Consider the following 25,375-nt stretch of genomic DNA (forward strand, 5'->3'; position numbering starts at 1 on the left):
CTGGGGTCCAATTAGCCCATCAGCTACCTCCACTAAGCGCCACAGAGCTGCGTTGCAGAGAGGTGTAAAAAGGGGCATGGCCTCGGAGCACCTCTCTGCAACGCAGCCCTGTGGCGCTTACTGGAGGTACCTGGTGGGCTAGTTGGCCCCCAGGGACCCTCAAGATTGAAGGGGAATTAATTCCCCAACTTAAAACGCGCCACAGGGGGTGTTTGCAGAGTGTTGCTGGGAGGGGGTGGGGCCTCCGGCACGTTGTGTGGCCCCCTTTCTTTTTACATTTTTTGAGCCTTGGGGACCCCACCACTAGGGCCTGACCCCTGTTTTTTAAAGAAATAATCTAAACGGGAAGGTGGCCGCGTGGGTCCCCCTCCCGTGGCCAATTTCGGCCCCGGGGACCCCATCCCCCAGAGCATGGCCACAGATATATATTTTATTTTTTAAGGAGGGGGGCCCCTTATATTCACAGGGGAGGGGGGCTGCATGGCCCCCTCCCGGGCCACTTCTGGCCCTGGGGACCCCATTCCCCAGGGCCTGGCCCCTCCGTTGGGGACCGTGGGGGGAGCCCCAATGCCCCCACGGTCCCTGCCGGCTCTGCGTCTCCTGCGGGAGCCGGCATTGCTTTTCCACACAGGGTGCTGCTGACATGCAGCTCCACGTGTGGAAAAGAAATCTGCTTTGAATTTTGGAAGCGAGAGCAGGAAACCTGCTCTCGCTTCCAAAATCCAAAGCAGAGTTTGCAATGACAGGGCGGGAGCCGCATGGCTCCCGCCCTGTCATTGCAAACAGCAGTGTCCTGGGGGTCGACACCCCGGGACACTGCAGGAGCTGGCCCTGTGGGGTGGCGGTCCCCAGAGCCATCAAGGGCGCCAGGAGTGTGGCCGAACGACCCCCTCCCTTTATTTACATAGCCCTTGGGAGGTGGTGGTCCCTGGGGCTCGGGGCTCCGTAACGGACCCCCACATTGGCATTTTAGTGCCCTGGGGAGGTGGTGGTCCCCGGAGCGTGTGGGGGAACTCGAGCCCACATACAGGTTTAATTTTTATTAAATAAAACATGCCCCGGGGTGGCAGTCCCCGGGACTGCGGGGGGGCCATGTGCCCCCGCGAATATTTTTGAAAAGCCCCGGGGGTGGAGGCCCCCCCACAAATTAAAGAACAAGCCCCGGGGGGTTGCCGTCCCCGGGGCTGCAGGAGGGCAGCATGCCCTCCTGCATATTATAAACATAGCCCCGGGGAGGTGGCGGTCCCCGGGGCTGCGGGGGCCCCTGCGGGTGCCCGCAATAACAAATTTAAATTAGACAATGCCCCCGGGACCTGGCCCACCTGGGGGCTTATAGAAAACGAAGCGCGGACATGTCCGCGCTTTGTTGTTTTCTAATCATTTTGGCGGGATTCGCAACCCCAAAAGTGATTTCCGACGAAATTATTTTTAAAAATTGCTTTTTATGGCCCTGGGGGTCTTTGTGGGACCCCTGAGCAGGCCTGGGGGGTCAGGGAGTTTCTTCCCTGCCCCCTTTTCTTGTTTTTCGCCTTTGTTTTTACTGTTTTCTTGTGACTCGGTTCTACCGAGTCAGAATATGGCTGCCAACACTTCCTGGTTTGGAGTGTTGGCAGCCAATCACAGTAAAGCTCGTGGTCGGGAGGGTTCACAAATCCACCGCCTCCCTAGATATCGAAACTTGTATTTTTGAATTTCTCAGCAACTACTGAACAGATTTACACCATTTTAAAAAAAGGTCGCTTTCCGAACCAAGCACTACCTTTTTGCCAAATTTGGTGTAATTACGTTCAGCAGTTCGGGCTGTAGCCTTGGCTAAAGTTTCCTATGGGAAATTGATTTTCCGACCTCTATTTTTTTAATTTCTCAGGAACTACTGAATGGATTTACACCATTTAACAACAAGCATTGGCATAGCCAATAGGTCTCGCCTTTGGGATCTTATAAGTATTTAGTTATGCAGCAGGTCCCAAAGGCGAGACCTATTGGTTATGCCAATGCTTGTTCTGCATGTGAGTGAAACTGGTTCCTTTTTGTGGTCTCCCTGTAAACACTTCCAACTGTCTGTTGTGGACATCATTGTATGCAATACTGCGCAGTCAACTCTTTGATGATTAGATGGCTTTCTTGCCACTCTCAGTTCCCTGCTTTATTTATTGGTGGTTTCTGTCATATTCTGTTTGTCATTTCCTTGAAGCAAAGCTCTTTTACCCTAGTTTTCTGTTAACTAGGGTGTATGGTCAACAACTTAAGTGATGCTTTCTAATTTATCAATCTTCGAATGCGCATGAGGTTTAGCTACATTGTCTAAAGTTCTGAGACCTAGTTCAAATAAATGTGATGGCCATGTTAAGAGTATAAAAAAACATTTCTGTACTTATAGCAGTGGCCTGTAGTGCATTTCCAAATCCAATCACATTGTTCTCTTACCATTTTCATGTGAGACCGATTGGATTAGCCGTTTCTTATTGTAGATGGTGAGCTGGTTGAGTAATGCTAAAAAAATCAGCATGTTGCAAACAATACAGATGAATGTTAAAAATCCTGCTGCAATTCACAGATGGTAGAGAATACTAACTACTTAACTGTTCATAAACATTAGAAGTGATAAAGTGAAACACCATTGGACAGTCACAACAGTAAGCACACACAGTACTGTTTTTCCTAACAAAAAAGTTGCAAACCTCAATTGAAACTTTTGCTCGCTGAATGAATGATAATTGCTTGAAGCCTGTAAGCTACCAATTGAATAGCCTTCAAACGTTCTTTCCTGTAACCGGAGAGCTCCAATCTTAATTAGTAACAAGCATTGGCCGCACGGCAGTAAAAGTAACGCCACGCGGCCGTAAAAGCGAAAGTGATCGCGATCGCTCTGAAAGCGAAAGTGATCGCGATTGCGATGACTCGCTAAAGCACGAGTTTTCAAAGTGCTGCTGAAGGCTAGCAGTTCGCGCGTGCACGCTCGCATGAACGCAAGCGCTAGGCCAGCCAGCAGCTCATTGAAAATTCACCTCCAAAATGCCTCTCCGAGCCAGAGCATGCGCTGGGCTCAGCGAGACCTAAAAAGGACTCTTTCCGAACCAAGGTCTAACTTTTTGCCAAATTTGGTGTAATTCAGTTCAGCAGTTCGGGCTGTAGCCGTGTCTAAAGTTTCCTCTGGAAAATAACATGGGGAAAGCATGTTTTGGGATCCCCCTTTTTTCTCAGCCCCGCTTGGTGAATCACCCCGAAACTTTCAAGACAGGAGCTGACCGGAGCGCCCCACTAGTTTTGAAAATTTCGTGAAGATTCGACAACCGGTGCTAAAGTTATTGGAAAAACAAAAAATGCTTTTCCTATGGAAACTAGGTCCTAACTATAACTACCTACTGGCGACCGCCAGTAGCTAATATATGTATATATATATATATATATATATATATATATATATATATATATTCTGATCCAAAATGCAATAATACGCGCTCTCAGAAGTTCAAGGAGGATATTTAATTGAGGTACAGGCTACGCGTTTCGGAAGTCAAACTTCCTTGATCAAGGAAGTTTGACTTCCGAAACGCGTAGCCTGTACCTCAATTAAATATCCTCCTTGAACTTCTGAGAGCGCGTATTATTGCATTTTGGATCAGAGTACATTTCGCCAGCTGTGCCTTACTGGCTTCACGCGCCACCGATCAACGGGCGGAGCTTCCAGGAAAGGCGAAATTCATTACAGAATATATATATATATATATATAGTCACTTAAAAAACCATAGGTTTCACACAGGTTATAGTTAGGTGGATATTTCTCTCGTAAAAAACCAATGAAATTCCCCCGTTATAGTTAGTTCAGGTAACTATAACTCGCGCGCCCGCAATCCACTGCTGATGACGTCACATATTACATCACTCAAGACATGGTCAGTGGCATCACTCATGACATCACTGATTACATCATCCTTGTGATAGAGTGGCGGTCGCGCGAGTTATAGTTATCTGAACTAGCTATAACGGGGGAATTTCATTGGTTTTTTACGAGAGAAATATCCACCTAACTATAACCTGTGTGAAACCTATGGTTTTTTAAGTGAATTTTCAAGGTTTTTTAAATGCTAATTCCTAACTATAACGTATGTGAAACCTATGGGTTTTTAAGTGAATTTGTATGTTTTTTTTTAAATGCTAAGTTATGTATTTCTTAATATATATATATATATATATATATATATTTTTTTTTTTTACCGTGATTTTTTTTTTTTTAAATGAAATGTTTTTTTCCCCCTGGGGGGTCCTTCTGTGACCCCTGACAAAGGCTAGGGGGTCAGGAACTCTCTTCCCTGCCCCCTTTTCACATTTTCCACCTTTTTTCCCCCTTTCCTTTTCAGTGCGAGAGACAAAATGGCGGCCGACACTTCCTGATTTCGACCGATTCGAATGTTGACTGACATCTAACAACCAATCAGAATTTCGCTCGCGCACGGCACCGTGCGCGCACGCTTTTAAATGCTATTTTCTCAGGAAATACTGAACAGATTGACACCAGACCTGCAAAAGGCACTTCCCTGACCGGAGGACTACTTCTCTGCCAAATTTCAAGTAATTCTGTTCAGCCGTTCGGGCTGTACCTTCGACTAAAGGTCCAATGGAAAAATGCAAGGGGAAAATGCGTTTTGGGACCCCCCTTTTTTCTCGGCCCCCGCTTGACGAATCACCCCGAGACTTTCAGGGTAGGAGCTGAGCGGAGCGCCCCATTAGTTTTGAAAATTTTGCGATGATTTGTCAACCGGCGCCAAAGTTATTCAAAATAGAATTTTGAGATTTCCTATGGAAACACGGTCCTAACTATAACTATCTACTGGCGACCGCCAGTAGATAATATATGTATATATATATGTAAATATATATATATATATATATATATATGAATCTGTACCCATATTTATATATTTCTATATTTTTTCGTATATATTATCTACTGGCGGTCGCCAGTAGATAGTTATAGTTAGGGCCGAGTTCCCATAGGAAATCTGAAAATTCTATTTTGAATAACTTTGGCGCTGGTTGACTTATCTTCGTGAAATTTTCAAAACTAATGGGGCGCTCCGCTCAGCTCCTACCCTGAAAGTCTCGGGGTTATTCGTCAAGCGGGGACTGAGAAAAAAGGGGGGTCCTAAAACGCGTTTTTCCCTATGCATTTTCCCATAGGACCTTTAGTCGAAGGTACAGCCCGAACGGCTGAACAGAATTACTTGAAATTTGGCAAAGAGGTAGTCCTCAGGTCAGGCATGTGCCTTTTGCATATATGGTGTCAATCTGTTCAGTAGTTCCCGAGAAAATTGCAGTTAAAAGTACATAAATAACTATATGCGCGCACCGTGCGTGCACGGTGCGTGCACCAAATGTCCACGAGCGTAATTCTGATTGGTGGTAAGATGTCAGTCAACATTCGAATCGGTCGAAATCAGGAAGTGTCGGACGCCATTTTGTGTGTGACAGTGAAAACGAAAGGTGGAGAACGTGAAAAGGGGGCAGGGTAGAGAGTTCCTGACCCCCTAGCCTTTGACAGGGGGTCACTGAAGGACCCCGAAGGGTGAAAAAAACATTTTATTTTTTTTCAAAAAATCGCGGGGTGCGCGCACGGTGCGCGCACCGTGAAAAACCGTTAAAAAAAAAATAAACATTTTAAACTGTTTATAAGTTTATAGAAGGTATTAACTATGCTGTTCAACTATATCCAAATTCAAAATAAAAGAGCTGAGCCATTCCATATTAGAGGATACAGTCAATCTATAACTATATACATAGGTAGTTTATTGTAAAATAAATATATAAAAAATATAATAATAATACATAAATTAGCATTTAAAAAACCTTACAAATTCACTAAAAAAACCATAGGTTTCACACAATTTATAGTTAGGAATTACCATTTAAAAAACCTTGCAAATTCACTGAAAAAACCATAGGTTTCACACATGTTATAGTTAGCTGGACATTTCACTCGTAAAAAACCATTGAAATTCCCCCGTTATAGTTAGTTCAGCTAACTATCACTCGCGCGACCGCAATCCACTGCTGATGACGTCACATATTACATCACTCATGACATGGTCAGTGACATCACTCATGACATCACTGATGACATCTCAAATGACATCACTGGTGACATCACTGATGACATCATCCAGTGAATATGTGTCTTTCTGAAAAATAAATATTTTTTATATATGTATATCTAAAGGTTAATGGAAGAATAAATGGGTAAATAAGTGTCTAAATGGATGGTTTTTTTTGTAAAATGAATTGTTTAACTGACTTATTAACAGTATCTTAGTGAATACAGTGATGTAATATGTGACGTCATCAGCAGTGGATTGCGGTCGCGCCAGGTATAGTTAGCTGAACTAACTATTACGGGGGAATTTCAATGGTTTTTTACGAGTGAAATGTCCAGCTAACTATAACATGTGTGAAACCTATGTTTTTTTCAGTGAATTTGCAAGGTTTTTTAAATGCTAATTCCTAACTATAACGTGCGTGAAACCTATGTTTTTTTTAGTGAATATATATATATATACGTGTGAAAAAAGTTACACTAACATTATTTTCACTTTGTAAAATATTTGTATTTGAAATTAACTCTGTAAAATATTGAACTTTTCCTATTTTAATTAATATTCATTTAAATTACCCATAGATATATATTGTAGTTCCTTTTTTTACCTCTTTACAGTGACCATCCATGAATCCTAAAAAGCCCTTACTGCCCCTATACACTACCCAGCCCTGAATCCTAAAAGCTCCTTTCTACCCCTATGCACTACCCAGCCAGAACCTAAAACTCCCTTACTAGCGTTTTACACCACCCATCCATGAACCCTTAAAATAACCTACTACCCCATATGCTATTTACCATGAACACTAAAAACACCTTACTACAGCTATACACTATCCACCTCTGAACTCTAAACACCCCTTACTATCCTTATACACTACCTATTGCTGAACTCTAAAAAAAAACTTTCCTGCCCCTGTAAACTACTCATCCCTGAAACCTAAAAACCACTTACTACCCCTATACACTGCCTATCCTGAACCGTAAAGCCCCTTACTACTCCTTTACACTACCCATGCCTGCACCCTTACTACCTCTATTCACAACTTACCCCTGTACTCTTAAAACCCCATACTACCATATTAAATACACATACATAAACCACGTAAAATCCCTTACAAACTGCATGCAAAGTACTTACCTGTGATTTAACAACCATCCCAATGTGTTTATTTTCACTGTAACCATCACAATGTACTTACCTGCGATGTAACATCATCGAAGTAATGACTGAGTTGTAACTGTGCTCATTGTGCTACTGGAAGCAAGCTACATCCAACTGACAAGCAACAATAAGGGTGAAACCGGTCTTGGGTTGCTTGTGTTCCAGATGGATCCCCACAGAATCCAGACGACGGTCACCCACGCACTCATCACCAGCAGACTCAACTACGGCAACGCACTCCACACCGACGTCACCCAGAAACAGCTCAAGAAACTTCTGAACGTCGAAAACGCTTCTGCCAGACTTGTACTCGACATCCCCCGCCGCAGCCACATCACGCAACACTTCTGGCAACTCCACTGGCTCCCAGTCAACAAAATAATCAGTTTCAAGCTCCTCACTCGCACCTATAGAGCTCTACACGACGAAGGACCATCATACCTGAACCACCGCCTCAAATTCCACGTACCCGTCAGACAACTCCGGTCCTCTCAACTCGCCCTTGCCTCCGTCCGCAGGATCCACAAGACCTGAACTGGAGGTCATACCTCGCCACCAAGACCTGGAACACACTGCCCTTCCACCTCAGGCAATCTGCATCATTGACCCAATTCAGGAAGGACCTCAAGACCTGGTTCTTCGAATGACCCTCCACCCAGTCCAACCAGCAATCCCCCAATGCCTTGAGACCCTCACTGGGGAGTAGCTGCACTATACAAGACCCTGAGTGGTTGATTGAGTCAGGGAGGACTTGACCTGGCAGTTTGGCTGGACTAATGCTATTGGAGCAGGGTCAAGACTGATTTGAATATGGCTGGGTCCAAACTGAGGTGACATGGTGTTCAAATCAATGATGGAATAGGAAACGGCACTGAGTAATTAACAGTGGCTGAGATTAAATCAGCCATTCCATGTATCAGTTTTTTGTATACTTCAGTACAACGCCTTAAGTGGGATGAGTATGGACAGAGGAGGTTCTCGTATACCCTGTGATACTGGGGCTAAGCTGCACCCAACAGACGAGTCCCAATCAGGGCGAAACCAGTCATGAGTTGCTTGTGTTCCAGTCAAGGGAGGAACTGGCCTGGTAGTTTGGGCGGACTGCTCCTATTGTAGAAGTTTCAAGATGGATTTGCATAAGGCTGGGTTCAAGCTAAAGTTGCATGATGTGTAAAATAGCAATAAACTGGGATGCGGCCTGTGTAAATACCAGTGGCTGATATTAATTCAAGTATTCAATTCATCACTTTTTTCAATACTTCAATGCCATACCCTAAGTGCAATTGTTATGCCCAGACATGGATCCTGTGTTCACTGTGCCCCTGAAACCAAGCTGCAGCCTGCGTAATTACCAGTGACCAAAATTAATTCAAGCATTCTTTTCATCACTCCTCCCCCACATGTAGAAGGCCGAGCCTGTTTGAAGGTTAGCGAGCTAGTGTAAGTTTCAGTACTCCTGGCTGTAACCCTGTGTCCCTGTAACCTCAGGCCCCAGTGCTAGTGTTGCAGTGCCAGTCTCCCATATGTCAATGTCAGTCACAATGTCCATCTATCAGTGTCCCCATATCAGAGTCCAAATGCCAGTATCCATCTATCAGTGTTCCCACAATAGAGAATACGAAAATATCCTGCCTGTATTACTTTTAGTTGGCGGAATCTCTCACCATCTTAACAATGCTCACTAGGAGTCCTAAGGAACCCAAGGAACAACGACTGTCAACGCAGCTACAGTACATGCACATAAGTTACACAAGAATACAGAAATGAGAAAACAACATAAATGTTATCATTTTTATCATCAATATTGAATACAAAATAATTTAAATTGTAAATAGTCACAGCTGTATATGGTCATATATAAATGACTAAAAAAACATAATCGAAAATAGACACCAAGAATGAGAATGTCGAGACCTCTAGTGAACACTTCCACACATACCACATACATAGAACATCCAATACACACATTCTAAAAATGACAAAAGATGCTGCAGTCTGGAGAACCAGAACCTATACAATATTCAGGGGGACATCCAGTTCTAATAAGTGCATCTGTTGGAATAGTGATGATATAATATATCCCAATATCATGAGTTCACCAAGGGCACCAAGACAATTTGACCACCTCTCATTTTTAGCGCCCTGAAGAAGGTGCAACCTGAATATTGGGGTCATCACCAAAACACACGTCGGCGCAAGCTCTGGAGACCATTATGAAAGGGCCGCTGTATACAATCACTGTTTAATTATAATGCAATAAGCTATTGGAGAAAGCACTAACTCATGATATTGAGATATATCATATCATCACTATTCCAATGGAAGCACTTATTACAACTTGAGTTCTCCCTGAATATTGTACAGGTTCTGGTTCTCCAGACCGTGGTGCCTTTTGTAATTTTTAGAATGTGTTTATTGGATGTTGTATCGATGTGGTATGTGTGGAAGTGTTCACTAGTGGTCTCGACATTCTCATTCTTGGTGTCTGTTTTCTATTATGTTTTTCTAGTCATTTATATATGAGCATATACAAATGTGACTATATCCTATCTAAATTATTTTGTATTCAATATTGACAATAAAAATGATAACATTTATTAGGTTTTCTCATTTCTGGACTCTTGTGTAACTTATGTGCAAGTGCTGTAGGTGCGCTGAGAGTAGTTGTTCCTTGGCTTCCTTAGGACTTCTAGTGAGCGTTGTTAAGATGGCGAGAGATTCCACCAACTGAAAGTAATACAGGCAGGATATTTTCGTATTGTCTATTATGCCTCATTTCCCTGATCTGCTCGCCTGTCATTAGTGTCTTACAGGGGCCTCTCCTTTCTTGTATTTATCATTATTCCCTTGTCTGGGGTGCGGTTTAACCCCTTAGCATGGCAGCTGCATTTTAGAGAGGCTCCTCCGGATCTATGCAATCCTGGGTTATCCCTGCAGGAGTTGAGAAAACAATGATCGGCTAGACCCGGTACTAGCTGGATGGGTGTGAGCTGGGAGATCGAGAGGCTCTGGCTGAGGATTGCATATGCCTGCTCGGCAGTTGATTGCAGCTGATTCCTACTCCCACTGCCAATTTTGAATCAATGTGACCCATCCGCATTGAATTTACCTTCTTGAGGAGGGGATGTGAGAGGTGCCCAACCGTCTTGCCCCGGTTCCTGAACTTTTGTGAAGATCGCGGCTGGCGGACCATGAAGACCACATGGGGCCACAAAGGAATTAATTCCCCCCTGGAGCACAAAATAAGAGTGGAACAGGGGCACCAGTGAAAGCCATGCAGGACTTGCTGAGGTGCAGTGCCTGCCTCCTTGGCCCTTGTGGACTGGCAGCGACCAAACTGATATGTGCGAGTAGTGCAAGGCCAGATCATCTGGAGACTATGGTGTCCACCCACCACCTCCCCTGTTAAGGAGTAACAGTTATTGCTAGCAGGGACAGCTTCTCCCTCGCCATCAATGTCTTTTTTTTATTTTAGCACAATGGCTTCAAACAGCTCAAATGCTGATCAAGGACAAGCATTGACGTATGTGAAGTTGTGGCCCTCGCTTACCTATATCTCCTTTACCTTTTATGTTCTACATCTAAGCAAGCTGGCAGAATGTTTTCTGCTCAACTTTAATCCCAGGCTATATACTGGACAGTTTGGATGTATCAATGGTCTCTGGGAAATCCTTGCGGCCTACCTCTTTGCACAGGCTGCTCGTGCCCCGGATAAAGTGACTGGTGTAATACCCATAATCCATCATTATGTATTGGGTGAGGCTAGCCTGGAATCATTATTCTTTACTGCTTTGTTGATCCTGGTGCTCATTGGCTACTGATCTAATCCAACTTTGGCTCTGTCTAAAAATTCACTCTGCCTTGGGCATGGCCAAAATTGCGACGGTGCTAGGCGCATTGTAAGCGAGCTCCGAGCTGGCCCGCAACAATCCTGTATTTTTCCTGGTCATCACTACAGGAGGTGAGACAATGTTGAATGCCTGGCCTCCCGCAAATGGGGCTACCCCATTTCATAGCTGGAGACCCGTTCTGCCCCCCAATGAAGCTGAGAGTCCTGTGCGGCTGGTAATCGGTGCAAGGCCTAGGGGCCCACTCGCGAGACTAGTGCCCTGCTCGAAGCGGCCCAGAGGGTGCGAATATTTGAGATGGTCTATCGCCCCCTTCGGGAGCCCCGCGGGGGAAGAAGAGGAGTCCGGTGTTGTGCCGGGCCGTGTGGAGCCTGGTGCTTAGGAGCATGAAGAGGCGAGCGCCTAATCCCAGAGGTCGCCAACTACGCTCCACAGCCTCCTATGCTTCTGTGGTCTGGCACTCTGCTCTAAAGGCAAAGGGCACATTCCTGGACCAGCACGGCCTGACGGAGCATGAATCCAGAAGCTGCGGTGGGGCGGTAGAAGATGCCGTGGCCTTTGTTGTTTTGGGAGCCTGCTAAAGAGGCCTGGTCCACACACCTGCCGCCCAGGGCCTGCCTTCCCTGCTCTGCCTCTTTCCCCCCTGCTTGCCAACTGTGGGCCCTATGAGCCAGGGAATGAAGGGAAGCCTGGGGGCAATTGAGGCCAACTGTGGGGGCTACATAAATACACTGTCACCTGCCTGGGTACCTCTAATTCAGTGTGCCCAGACATGCAAGAGGCATTGGATGGGGAAGCACTTAAAGTACAGAGCCTGCATGGCTGGGCAGCTTGGCACCTTGGGTTTTGGAGGCTGCAGGTTCTGGCTGGTGACTTTGACCTCTTGAGTGTACTGGATTCCCTCCTCCTTTGGCCTGGAACGCGCCTGCCCCTAAGGGGGCATCCTGAAGACCAATATAATCTGAGATTGCCTGGTAAGGGAGGCGCAGGAGAGTTATCAGTGGCACTGATGAGATTGCACCAGAGAGAGAGGGAGAGGACTCACGCAGGTGACACAAAGGAGACACTTTCTCCCTCTCTCTGCCATTTGTCTGGGGGCCCAAGAACTAATTTACCTGTGGGCGGAGAGGATCGTAGAGCAACCATAAGGACCCAGCTTTCCTAAAAGGGAGGGTATGAAGCGCTGGTGGAGGTTATCAGAGCCCCGAAAGTGTTCATGCTCTTGGGCTCCGGGCCTTGAGCATTGATTTTACTGCCTTAAGTCTGCTTGGAGCAGCGCCTGCCCTGGTGGGAACCCAGCAGTGCTGTGGCACAAATAAGAGGGTGTAAACAAGCGGGCCAAAGGCTAAAGATAAGGACCCAAAATCCACCCACCATGGGTGACTAGATTGATATGCAAGGGTGGTTTCCACATCCGCCGGAGACTCCCTGATAATGCAACCCTCCTCTTGGTGATACAGTTTCCCAGGAGGCACCGGAAGGAAGGGTAGGTAAAGTACGCACAAGCGTTTCTCTGTTATGCCAGGATCTCCGTTACATGTAGGAAAGAGTCTCCTCTGCGGAGTCCAGAATTTCAGAACTGGGAAGACACAGTCACAAGCCTCCGCAAAGATGTATCTGAGGCTCAGACCACCACCAAAGATGTGCTGTGGAGACTGGAAGATGCCGAAAAACATACTTGATGGAACAATCTTTGCTTCGTAGGGTTTCCTGAATAGGGTTGAGGGCCCTGACAAGGTGCAGTTTCTGGATAAATGGCTACGTTCAATCCTCCATCAGGACAAATTCTCTTCCTGCTTTGTTATAGAAAGGGTGCACCATACCTTGAGGCAAACCCCCTCCTGGGTCATCCCCTCGGACTGTGATTGCACAACTCCTGAACTTTCGAGATAGATCTATGATCCTAATAGAGGGACGAAGGTTGGTGGAAGTTCACCATGACAGCTCTAGAATCCTTATATTTACTGATTACACTATGAAGGTACAGAAACAGAAATGCACCTTTGATGAGGTGAAGGCTAGACTGCGGGACCTCCAGCTATAATACATGCTAATATTTCCAGCCAAGCTTAAAGTCTTATTCCAGGGAAAACCTTTCTCTTTTCTGACAATGGGAGAAGCCTGGACCTAGTTTGAAGAGCGCCCCAGATTGTTGGGATGCTGTGAGGGAGAGCCTTACTTCTGCCCCTGTGCTGTGGAGGGTGCCCAGCCAAAGGACAAATGGCGACCCAGGAGGAAAGGCTTGCAACAACCGCAATGAGACACAGACATGCCCTGTCAGAGACAGGGTACTCCGGACCGCCCAATGATATTCTCGGAATTAGAAGGAAACCAGTTGATGGGTATCAAATGAAATAGAAACACTGAAGCAGAGTGAGCGCTCACACACAAGAAGCTGGGGGAGGACCAGGAAACAGACACAGAGACCCCCCACCCTTTGTGCCATGGAGAGGACTCAAAACCCACACTGTTTGAAGTGTAAAGATAATGAGGGCTCCTTCTTCCATACTATTTGGAGCCTCCCCAAATACATACTTACTGGAGGGAAATCCCTGGGGCACTTACTGGCATTTCTCAGTACAAATTCCACTAGACCCTGAGTTTCTCCTCCTGAGGATCCCTAATGACATTGACCTACCCCGGGCCCAACTTCTGTTTTGTGGTCTCCGCCTTGTGGTGGCTAAGAGAGACGTAGCTCACTACTGTGGGTCGGGGGGGGAGTGTCCCACACTGCAGGAATGGAATGAAGAATAGACATATACATGGTAGCTAAAAAAGCCACTTATGCCAGCAGAGGTTGTGCCCAAAAATTTCGTAATGTATGGGACAAATGGATAGAAAATTATTCCCTAAAGTTACTGGACGATAGGGAGCCATAGAGTTGGAGCCGGACTGGGTGGCAGTAGGTGGGTTTTTATCTGGTGCAGTCGCTGTTTATCACTCAGTATTCTTTCTCAACCATGAAGCAATTTATCTGATGGATTGAAGCTGTGAAATTGAACAAGCAAATAAGTAAAGTAGTTAAGGAAAGGTGGAAGCACAATAGAATGGAGTAAAGACATTGCAATATATTGGTAAATAATTGTGAGAATGAGTGCCTTAACAGCAAAATGATGCCAATGTAGGCAGTTGAGTTAAGTGGAGGTAAAAGGTGGGACTTTCATTCCCTACTACATGCTGTAATGGATTATAAATGGGGATGTATAATCCATTGCATCATGTAGTAAGAAATGAAATTCAGATGGGAAAACAATGAGAAAGAATAAAAATATATAAGAAATACTTGTACTATGTCCTTGCTGTTAGTATCAGGGTATATGGGGACAAAGGGAGATCTAAAATAATGATAGCCATTGTGAAGGGTGAATAAAGAAATTCAAAGACCTGCGGGCACACGTCTCGAGGTATTATTTAGTCACAATAATTGGTGAGATGCAGCAAAGCTGGCTTTCTGAATTTTGGATCTGAAAAATGGACATACACAGACATAGGGAATTAGCAAATATCAGTTTTCAGGTAATCAGTGAGCCCAAAATGGATGCTCAGGATGAACCCGTGGTGATGTGTGAAATTGGTTTGGTCAGGTGGATTTAGATGAAAGTTGCTTGGACAGCTGCAGTAAATTTCGCCTCCCGGGCCAGAGTCGCATCAAAGTCCAGCCTCAGGTTTTCAAGAGTGTTAAGCAAGATTGGTGGTTTCTCCTTAACACTGATGTCATGACTTGACCCTGGATTACTGTTCCACGATTTATTTCATGTACGGTATGTAGGTATCCTTTTCATTTTAAAAATACAAACCGGGTGCATTCCTAGACTTTGATGCTGATAAACACGACTGACTAAAACAAAGTTAAACACACAGTAGTTTTACTGCTGATCTCCGCTGTGTTTTGTTGTGGAACGTAAATCTTTCCCGCTCCCTATTTCTGTCTCTGAAAGCAGCGACTTCTTTTATTTTCTCTGGCTCTCTGCCCTTTCAAATGAACACTGACACCTAAACATTCAAAGCTCTAAATTTAGGTTCCCCTCAAGAAGCCCTCATTCTTTTTAAGCCCCACTATCACATAGCAGGCGACATGTGTTGTTCTGACAAGCAGGCGTATGGCTGGCAAAGCCCTGGTGCACCGAGAGGCCTCTCGGGTGGCTTGCAGTCCTCAAGCTGTCAAATTCCTCCCTGTTCAAATAGCCCTGTCCTCTCCTTCGCTGACGTCAGAGAGGCTAATGCATTTAGGATGCAAAGCAAAGGCCCCCTCACTATTTTCGTTCTTAAACAGGTTGGGAGACAACTCGAGGACAAACTCTTTGTTACGGGGACCGGTTTCCTTGACTATAGGCCCTTTTCATCTAGGTGCACGAAATGTGCTCGGTGAATTGTTGCGAAGCAAGGAAACCCGGCTTCGGACAGCGAGTAAAGAGCCTGAGACGGTTGGAACTGGATATGCACTTTCAAGAGCCATGGAGGTATTTACAGAAAGACTAAATTAAAATTAGCGAAGCATATTTTTTTTTGCTTCGTCGTCAGGAAACTCGACAGCAGCACCCTTCTTGTTTCCCCCTTAGTAAGCTGGAAAAATGAGCACGCCCAGCCGGAAGGTTTCGACTTCGTCGCTGGTGAACTCGCTGGCCAAAAGGTTCGACCCGCGCGCTCTACAACACCAGGGGCCTACCACAACAACAGAGGAGGGGGCGACCGACCTGCACCCACAGCAGCCGGACGGGCCCACGCAGAGCTCGAGCGACATGCATCGGAAGTTCGACTTCCTCAGCCACAAGATCGACCAACTTTTGACAGTGCAAGACAACGTCATCCAGAAGCTTGACCATGTTTGCCGTGACGTCGATGGGATTGCAAAGATGGTGACGTCATCGAAGACAGATAAGGTTGCTCCTGATCCGGCCAGCACGGGAATCGAGGATATTTTGGAAACAAAAGTGCTGTGCCTGGAGATGAACCGGGCCCTGTCAGAAATGAACAGGTGCAGCGAACAGCAAATCAAGAGGTTGGAAGGGGTGGAACACATTGTCTTGGGTATACAGCAGTTCATAAGCTTACTGGCGGAGAAGCTGAAGGCGTCGAAAATAGTCGAGTTTCTTTTGAAGGGACCAGTGGTGCCCAGTACCAAGCCTGTGAAGGAGGAGAAGACTTCAAAGGCTGACAAGGCTAAAGCTTCCTGCGCGTGGCGAGCTTTGCCAGACAGAAAAAAAGCTCTTCCTAGCAAAAGGAAAGAAAAGGTGAGCCTAGAGTCACATTTTTGATTGTCTTACTGTTCACCGTATTTGAACTTATGGTCTTAATGCTTCCTGGGATGTGCCTTGAGACCCTTACAGGTGAATAGTCACGCTTTACAAGTCACTTGATTGATTGATTGTGAGTTTCTTGGAGGCTACTTCAGAAAAGATAACAATTCCACAGGACTGGTTACATTGTAACTAAAAATGCATTTAAAATGCTAGACGAGTGACCATTATTTTCAAGAATGCCTTGAGCCTGGGTGAAATGTAGGATGCTCAGATGTTTTTCTGCCCCTGTGTTTCTTAGGTGCACAAATGGCGTCATCGGTGACCGCCAATGACAGATTTCGTTTCTCAGCATCTGTGGTAATTTGCATTTACAGGTAGAAATTACAACCGATGAAAGTCCACCAGTTGGCTGGATTTTCCACATTTTGAACAGTTAGCAACCGCTCAGATGAATGGAGTTCCGAAAGGAGAACCAGGAATGTTGGTGCCATTGCAAATATGGGAAAACAAACAACTAGAAGCATTACCAAAGCATTTACTTCCTGAATCTAGGTAAACAATACTTAAAAAAATGTTCTGTGAATTTCGTAGATTTCCAAATGTACTCTTTCTTGGGAAAATAACAATTAGAGTAAGGCACAGAATAGAAGCTGTTATTAGGCAAAAAACAAGAGACCCAAGCAGCCACTACACCCTACACAACCGCAATTTAGCTTTGGCTGCAGAAAGCATTGCCTATTGAATTTGAGCATGCCTTTAAACATTTTAGAAATACCTTAGAACTTTTAACCAAATGATGCATTTTTCCAGTCTGCCTCATATTATGCAGCTTCTGAAGAGGATACCACATAAAAGACCAAAGGAACGCCAGGTGAGGCCATGGTGATCTTGGCACTGTCCGTCTCTCCTTCTTTAGAAAAGATATGTTTGTATTTTGGGAGAGGAGTTGGCCTAACGGCTAGGGCGGTCGACCTCGAATCTGGGGTACTGGGTTCGAGTCTCAGGAGGGACACACAACATCCTGTGATTCTGGGCAAATCACTTTATCTCCCCGTGGCTAACAAAAATGAATGTGTCCTCATGTAATGCAACTGGTGCTATGTAAAGCGCTCTGATACCCGATTTGGGTCAAGTTCGCGCTACATAAAACTCTGTAAAAAAAAAAAAAAGTTATCCAGCTGCATGAGCTTGAACTTTCAGTAGTGTTAGATTACTACATGATCTATGGTGTCTTTGTCTGGCAGTAGCACAGTTGGAAGGACAGCAGTCATTAACTTACATGGATGTTTAGGCTTGGTTTGATAGTTGAGCAGTCACCTGACCTTTTAACCTACACGAATATTATTCTACAGTTCTTTGCTCACATACAAATACATATTCACTCCCAGGCTATTTACTCGTAATGCTTTACATTACCATACTAAATTGGACAACTGGGGATAAGCCTATACCTCGAATTTTTTAAAGCATATATGATTTCTGCTTCATGGACAAACACTTTATCTATATGTTTGTACTGATATTTTTATTTGTACCTTTTACTTGTGTCTTTAATCTTTTTAGTTCATACATTGACACATAGAGAAAGAAAACATTGTCTCTTCATATCAGCATAACAAACACTTCATAAAACATTTCAAATTTACAGGTGATAAATCGTGCTATATACAAAACATCACAAGACTCTTTGACAAACAATTGTGAAAAAACAATATTTAAACAAAACCCAACACACTAATTTTGTGTGAAACAAAGTCAATGATCTAAGACCTTCTTTTAGTTTCTACATCTGGTATCCATTTAATCACAGGGAAAATGGTTAAAATTTGTACAGAAAAGGATTTAATCCTTAATTGCAAAGTGCAATTAAACCACAACTCATCTGCGCATTTTTTGGGGATGTGCCGACGCATTTCGAATCCTAATGTTTCCTTAACAGGACTCTCATCAGGGCTTCCTTATTTTCTGAATAATGTGTTTTTCTTCTGTAAAGAATATGTGATATAAAAATGTTTTAGACTCTCCTTCTTTTTTTTTTTTTTTCGTTCTACTTACACTTCATTATGGTCTATTGTACCTGAATAATGTGGTTTCTCTCTCCCACACTTCTGCTGGCAATGCCACCGGTGATCTCTTGGTTTAGAGACCTTCAGTTTTCTAAAAACAACATGGAGGGTTGTTTTAGCAGTATTCATAAAGAATGTTGCAATCGCGACTTATAATTGACATTTCCTACCTTTTGGGCTTTCTTTTTAATTCCGCACTGTGTTCTGCGATCTTTTTACAAAAGTGTTGTCTGCCTGCAAAAATATATTTTATTTTAATTTCTATGCAGGCTTTTGGTTTCTACGCATTCATTAAAGTCATCAAGAAGGTTGGGTACCTGTTTAAAAGGCACTTTATCCATCCGCGTTTATTCCTAACAAATTGTCATGCAGGTGCTTTGTATCTATGGAAGAAATAACTTCATTTAGCCGATCTAATCTTGTTTTTAGAAACCTGAAGGTCGGTGAAAACTGATGAGAGTCCTGTTAAGGAAACATTAGAATTCGAAACTCGTCGGTACATCCCCAAAACATGCGCAGAGGAGTTGTGGTTTAATTCCACTTTGCAATTAAGGATTAAATCCTTTTCTGTACAAATTTTAACCATTTTCCCTGTGATTAAATGGATACCAGATGTAGACACTAAAAGAAAGTCTTAGATTATTGGCTTTGTTTCACGCAAAATTAGTGTGCTGGGTTTTGTTTGAATATTGTTTTTTCACAATTGTTTGTAAAAGAGTCTTGTGATGTTTTGTATATAGCACGATTTATCACCTGTAAATTTGAATTGTTTTATGAAGTGTTTGTTATGTTGATATGAAGAGACAATGTTTTCTTTCTCTATGTGTCAATGTATGAACTAAAAAGATTAAAGACACAAGTAAAAGGTACAAATAAAAATATCGGTATAAAGATAAAGTGTTTGTCCATGAAGCAGAAATCATATATGCTTTAAAAAATTCGAGTTGTCCAATTTAGTAATACGGCCCTGCCTAACCCTTGTCCTTTGGGCCTAACTCCCTTTGTTTTACATTACCATACAGCATTCTTTTAAAGCCAGACCTATTGCCATTGTTAATGCTTGTTTTTATTGGAAGTGTAATCCATCATACAGAATTCATAGCAAAAAATACATAAAAACGTTAAATATGGCATCTAATAAACAACTATGTTAAGGAATACAAGAATATATATAATTAATAGAAAATATCTTCTATAAAGATTTCAATCTATTAATCCATTCGTCTAGGTCCCCATACAATTTCCCCCCTTCACCACCCTGATCTATCCTTACACAGATACATTGAATGCTTCAGATGATACTTCACTAGGTATCTAGCCTTCTATTGATGAACAGCTCGTTATTTACTATCTATCTAGGACACAGCTAAACAGATAACCACAACTAGAAATAGAGCATTTCAGGTTTTGGTTGATTTTTTTATGTTATTATTGACTCCTAACAAAATAAGTTTTTTAATAATATTAATTGATTCCCTCAAGAGTCTGTTTATGAAGCGTGTTATCTTGCCACAAAATGGTTGCAGACCCAGGCAGTTTGTGAAAGTATGAACTGTATCAGTTCTGGATGAACAACAGCGTGGACATTGGTCATTAGATCGGCAGCCCCTTTTATGTAATTTAAACAGGAGTATAATACAAATCATATAAGGGTTTAAAATGCTGCATCTTTAAACTTGCTGATAACAGAAGTGTGTTACTGAATTTTAGTGATTATTAAAGTTCATCCAAATTATATTATATTCAAGTTTGATAAACCAGTTTTCAGTCTGGGTCTCTAAATCATCAATATTATTTTCTGAGAAAATGTGACAATACTGACCAACTTTTTGGTTATTAGTGCTAGGTTGATTGGATAACAACTGGCACCTATCCACGCTACATAGATCTTGATCTATTCTTAGCATAAAATCCCTAATTTGCAAAAAATAAAATAAAATAAAAACCTGGGTAGACAACGTTTTTTCCGGAAGTTGCAGAAAGAGGGGAATGTAGTGTCTCTATATAAATTGCCTAACCAACAGATCCCTAACATCTTCTAGTGTTTGATCTAGTTATCATGGAATACTGAGGGGAATAAAGAGAAGCTCCTTACAGGGGTATACTAATGACACTTTTTATGTCTTTAACTGTTTAATTGATATTTTTCAGAACTTCACTGTGGAGGATCTACCTTAAGCCAAACCTTTTTGAAGTATCTCTGTTCTGGAAAAAATTATAAGTACACTTCATAACGGAGCTTATGTGATGCATAAATGCTGAAAAATTGTAATAGCTAAAATTTGGGAGTGCCCAGCCACCCTTTGCTTTAGGTAACCTAAGAAACTTAATAATTCTATGTGGATTTCTGCCTCCCCATATAAATTTGGTACATACTGAGTCAATCGTTTTAAACCATTTAAAATTGACACCCAGAGGTAGAGCTCTAAATAAATATAAACATTTAGGCAGAATCAACATCGTTATTACATTGCAGAGGCCAATGATACTCAAGGTTAAATTATTTCATAGATCAAAATTATTTTTGGTCTCATTTATTAGGGAGTGTAATTTAAATCAGTTATTTTATCAATTGCTAGTGTTAGGATCACCCCGAGATAAATTGTGTTATTAACCTTCCAGCTATCTTGTAGTCGATAAGCTGAGATCTGTGTTTTCATATTATTCAGAATATATCCTGAAATGTTACTAAATCTGTCTCTATAGCCTCTTTAGCAGGTGGGTTGCAAGTCAATTTCTGGCAAGTCGTGAAAGAACAATAAAGATGCCTTTACAATTTGTATGTCACATTTGCTGAGGTCAAATGGCAGGCTATATGTTCTGACCAATTGCCACTTATTCTTTTAACTTGGGTATGGGTGTTAATTTTAGTTTTTAAAGTGAGATATGTGACAATCTTGCTGTGGTACATGGAGTGTGAAAGGAAAGGCTGTTTGATGTATTTTTTTGTAACACAGAACAAAGTTTAAATAACTGTAAATGAACTTTACACATATGTTAGAATATATCAGCAGTTAGGAAAGCAAAAATAAAGCAGATATTTCTGTGTGATTCTGAAATGTGATGGAAACAATGATTTTATTAGGATCAAACTAATCAAATCACTTTTACTTGGTGATGCACAAATGATAAATATTCACTGAGCCCCGATTTCTGCACGTTATCATTTGTGTACTGTGTAGTTTTATCACTAAGGTTGTATGTCTGTGCATATTTAGTGGCCATTTTAATGGAAAATGTGCTGTCTGTAAATGACAGTGTTTACTGCACAATGCTTCAGTAATATATTTGCAACAGTGTGCTCCAAAATGCACTACCAGCTACATACTACACACTTACCAGTTTCTTGCTGAATACATTTGCTACACTTTATGTGAAACTTAGATTTTTCAGACTCGTTATGACTTCAGTGATGTAACATTGATGTCAACACCCCCACTCTGAAAATTGTTCCAACACCACTTGTGCAAAGGTGCCTAACTATGACAGTAAGACCAGTTTTAAAACAAAACCTTGCAAGTATTCCAAAGCAAAACTCAGGGTGAACTTCAAGTGAGTTTTGCTGCTGCTTACTTCCCAAACCCATTTCAACAGAGAATGTGCTCACTGTACATAATCCTACACATCCTCCTATTACGTATGGCTTTCACACATAAACTGAGAAATGTGGCTGTAGCCTAACAGTCAGAGCTGTCAACTTCGGATTTAGGGAATCAGATTCAAGTTCTGGCATTGGCTCTGGGCATATCACTTATCTTCTGTTCTTAAATTAAAAATAATCTGACCTTATGTAATGTAATCTGGTACTCATGTAAAGTGCTCCAATATGCTCGGGCAATGTTTGCGCTATATAAAACAGCAATATATATATTTATGGATATGAGGCCTTACTCCGTACACTGCTGTAGAAGTTGTTTTTCAAATGTGCTAAAATCACTGGTACCAACAAGATTTTTTAGAAGCCATGTGATTTTAGTGAACAGATGCCACAGGCCAGCACCCACTCTGAAAAGTGTTCCACCTCCCAGTGCAGTTCGCCATCTGCTACTTTTTTGGGCAGATCAATATCTTGGCCACGGTCAGTGAAGACATGTCGAAGAGCATGGTCAAGGTCGTGACATTTACAAACAACTGCTGTTAGAGAGGAATGCAACAAATTATAAAGAGTATGTCATTTTGGTAATCTCCAGAATTTTGAAAGCATGTCTATTATTACATTAAAAAACATCACCCCTGCCTCATGTCTGTTAAAGCTAGGTGGATTGCAACAGTTTGTCGTTCTTAAAATTGAGTCACGTTTCTATAAAGTTTGGGAAGCACTACTCTAAAGCTTTTTCTGAAAACATTGTGTCATTGTGGTGACATTGTCAGCGTAAGCCAAAACGTACGTAACATGGATCTCGTTGACTAAGGGGCCTATTGATATATTGTTTAATGGCTTGAATAGGATGAGCTCCAGATATATCGCGAAGAGCAATGGTGACTAAAGACAGCCCTGGCAAGCTCCATGTGTTATCCTCATGTGATCAGATTTCACACCTGAAAAACGGCTGGATGACCTGATGGGTGATTAGCATGCTATACAAATAGTCATAACATAGCATAGCTGTTTATACAATCTGTCTTGAGTCTTTCTTATATGGTTTTGTTTCCAAATCTTGTAACCGAGTGTTATCCCTCGAATGGCTGCCTTTAAAGCATCCCTGACTACATGTAATTCCATAGAACCCAAATTAATAGACAGAAAGTCAGGTATCCATTGTTTCAATAGCATATTATAATCAGGATCTGGTGGCAGGGTTTTTTTGAATGTCCATCTATGTTTTATTCCATGTATCCTATTATTGGTCATTTCTAGAACTACAGAATTATGATCGGATACTTTTTTGGAAATTTATAAAATTTGTGTGCCATGCTGTATATTATAATAAGTCTGCATAAGGGTCTTAATAGCTTTGCCAACTTTGGATTTTTTGCCTTTATATCTACTAGGGATGCTGAGATTGTCTAGATTCAAATTAAGTTCACCACACGTTATTACCCGATTAGCCATTTTGCTACTTCTAAATAAAGCTTCCAAAAAACCTGTGGATGGTCACTGTTAGGGCCATATGTAGTGCACAGAGTAAATTGATTGATTGAAATATGTATTTCCGCCATTTATGAGTGGGTTTTCTAGTGCAAATGAAGCACCATGGGTTTATCAGAATCGCTGCCAATCTGGCTGCGACCTTTGCGAGGAGCAACTAGCTAGCTTGAATACCACATTTCCAAGCCTGTTACTCTTCGAATACCCCAGATGAGTTTCTTGCAGACAGATCAATTTCCATGTAAATCATTTCAGCTCTTGTGATAACAGTTCTCTTTTCTCCAGTCATTGAGCCCTCTAACATTCAGAGGTACATTTTTTATCCGGGATCATATTCCTGATTCCAATATAAAATATGTTTCTTTTTCTCGGATTGGGTCATGATCAGTATTTACACTACCTTTTTATTTCAGGGGGCAACCCATAATATTTCCCCCCTCAAAACACATGCAGATCCAACACCCCAAGAAGCCCCTTCCTCACACACTGGCATAAAGACCCACCTCCCATGTCCCCTCCTCCCCTCCTCCCCACACCCTGAACCCCCTCCATGCCCAAGCAAACAGCGAGAGTGCTGGAGCCACCCACACAAAGTGAAAAAGCCCAGGACCTGGGACAACCACACATGACTGATTTTGGGAGCTCGAAATAACCCATGACCCTCCTGTCCAAGGGGAACAAAAAGAAAAAAAACTCAGAAGAAAGAGAAAAAAATTGAAGAACCAGAAATAGAATACAAAAAAGGAATTTTTTCAATCACACAAGATCATGATCAAGAGATGTAGAACAAAATTATGGGGGAATTTCCTTTATCATCCACTGTCCTCCTCAAAGTGGAGAATCTAGGAAGCCCTGAGCTTTGATAGAAATATATACATTTTCAAGTCTTTTATAACTTTCAAGCAAGCAGGAGCCTGAAGAAACTCTTGACAGTTCTTAGCCTTCAGAGGATTAATCATCTGGCATAGATGCCAGTGTCTTTCTACTGTAGTATGACCTAGTTCAGTCTGGCAAAGTAGAGAAACTCCTCTACTCTCGCTTTCTTTTCAGGTCATTCTCTCTCATAGATCTTCTGTTGAAGAAAGAAACCCCAGAGAGTGCCAGGATAGTTCTAGTATATTGTGTAGAGCCAGGATCGACTTGCCTCCGTGTAAGTGAGAATCTATGAGCTCTGTCATCTCATGCTCTTTTTTGCCTCCGTATATCTAAAAGTAAATGTTATTCCCCCTTCTGAGAAGCGCAAAAAGGGCACCTGTTCAGTTTGCTTCCAGACTTTGTACCAGGTTTCCTGATGCAAATCCTGCAGGTAAATGGCTAAGAGCAGTGCAATTAACATCTGAATTGGAATCTGGCCGTAAACTCTTGCTTGTTTCTAGGACGCCCATTGAATGATATATTTTGATTTTGCATATCCCCAAAATGCATCTTTTGCTAACTTAAAGAGTGTGTTTGGATTTGCGGCTAAATTAAAAAACAGCCGCTTAAGTCACTGCCCTTACTTGTGAGTAATAGCTGCTTGCTTCCCTCCAGAGGAAGGTGTTAGTGCCCAGTCACATTCACAACAAAAGGATTGTCAGAGGGAAGGAGGATGAGGAAAGTGGTCAGGAGTTCTATTGCTGCATGCCCCCCCAAAAGTAAAAGATGTCTCCCCCATATTACTCTTTGGGACTCACACCCCACACAACACATAATCTTGTAGAAAAGTAGCCATGTTCGGCTGACAATTTCTGTTTCTCACACAAACACCCACCTCATGTGCAGTGCATAGCTTGTCTGCATGTCAGAGTTGCCACTGGCACTAAAATGTATTCTTAATAAACATTAGCAAAGCCAATAGGTCTGGCTGATCATGTATCATAGAATTGTTTTTCAATG

At 42.7% G+C, this 25,375-nt stretch overlaps 1 protein-coding gene across 3 annotated transcripts in view; it reads left to right on the forward strand.

The window, feature by feature from the left end:
* MYLK4 (myosin light chain kinase family member 4) overlaps window positions 1–25,375 on the forward strand; it is a 552,315-nt gene that overhangs the window by 300,207 nt on the left and 226,733 nt on the right. For 2 of the 3 annotated variants that reach the window (XM_085607133.1, XM_085607134.1), the window contains exon 1: window positions 15,164–16,336. The exons of the other annotated variant lie outside the window; for it this stretch is intronic. In XM_085607133.1, the coding sequence (XP_085463259.1) occupies window positions 15,677–16,336 (660 nt within the window). In that variant the 5' untranslated portion in view covers window positions 15,164–15,676. Of the gene's footprint in view, window positions 1–15,163; window positions 16,337–25,375 lie in introns of those variants that run through there. 3 annotated transcript variants of the gene reach the window in all.

This window comes from Triturus cristatus, chromosome 5_2 (assembly GCF_964204655.1).
Source record: "Triturus cristatus chromosome 5_2, aTriCri1.1, whole genome shotgun sequence".
Classification (NCBI taxonomy): domain Eukaryota; kingdom Metazoa; phylum Chordata; class Amphibia; order Caudata; family Salamandridae; genus Triturus; species Triturus cristatus.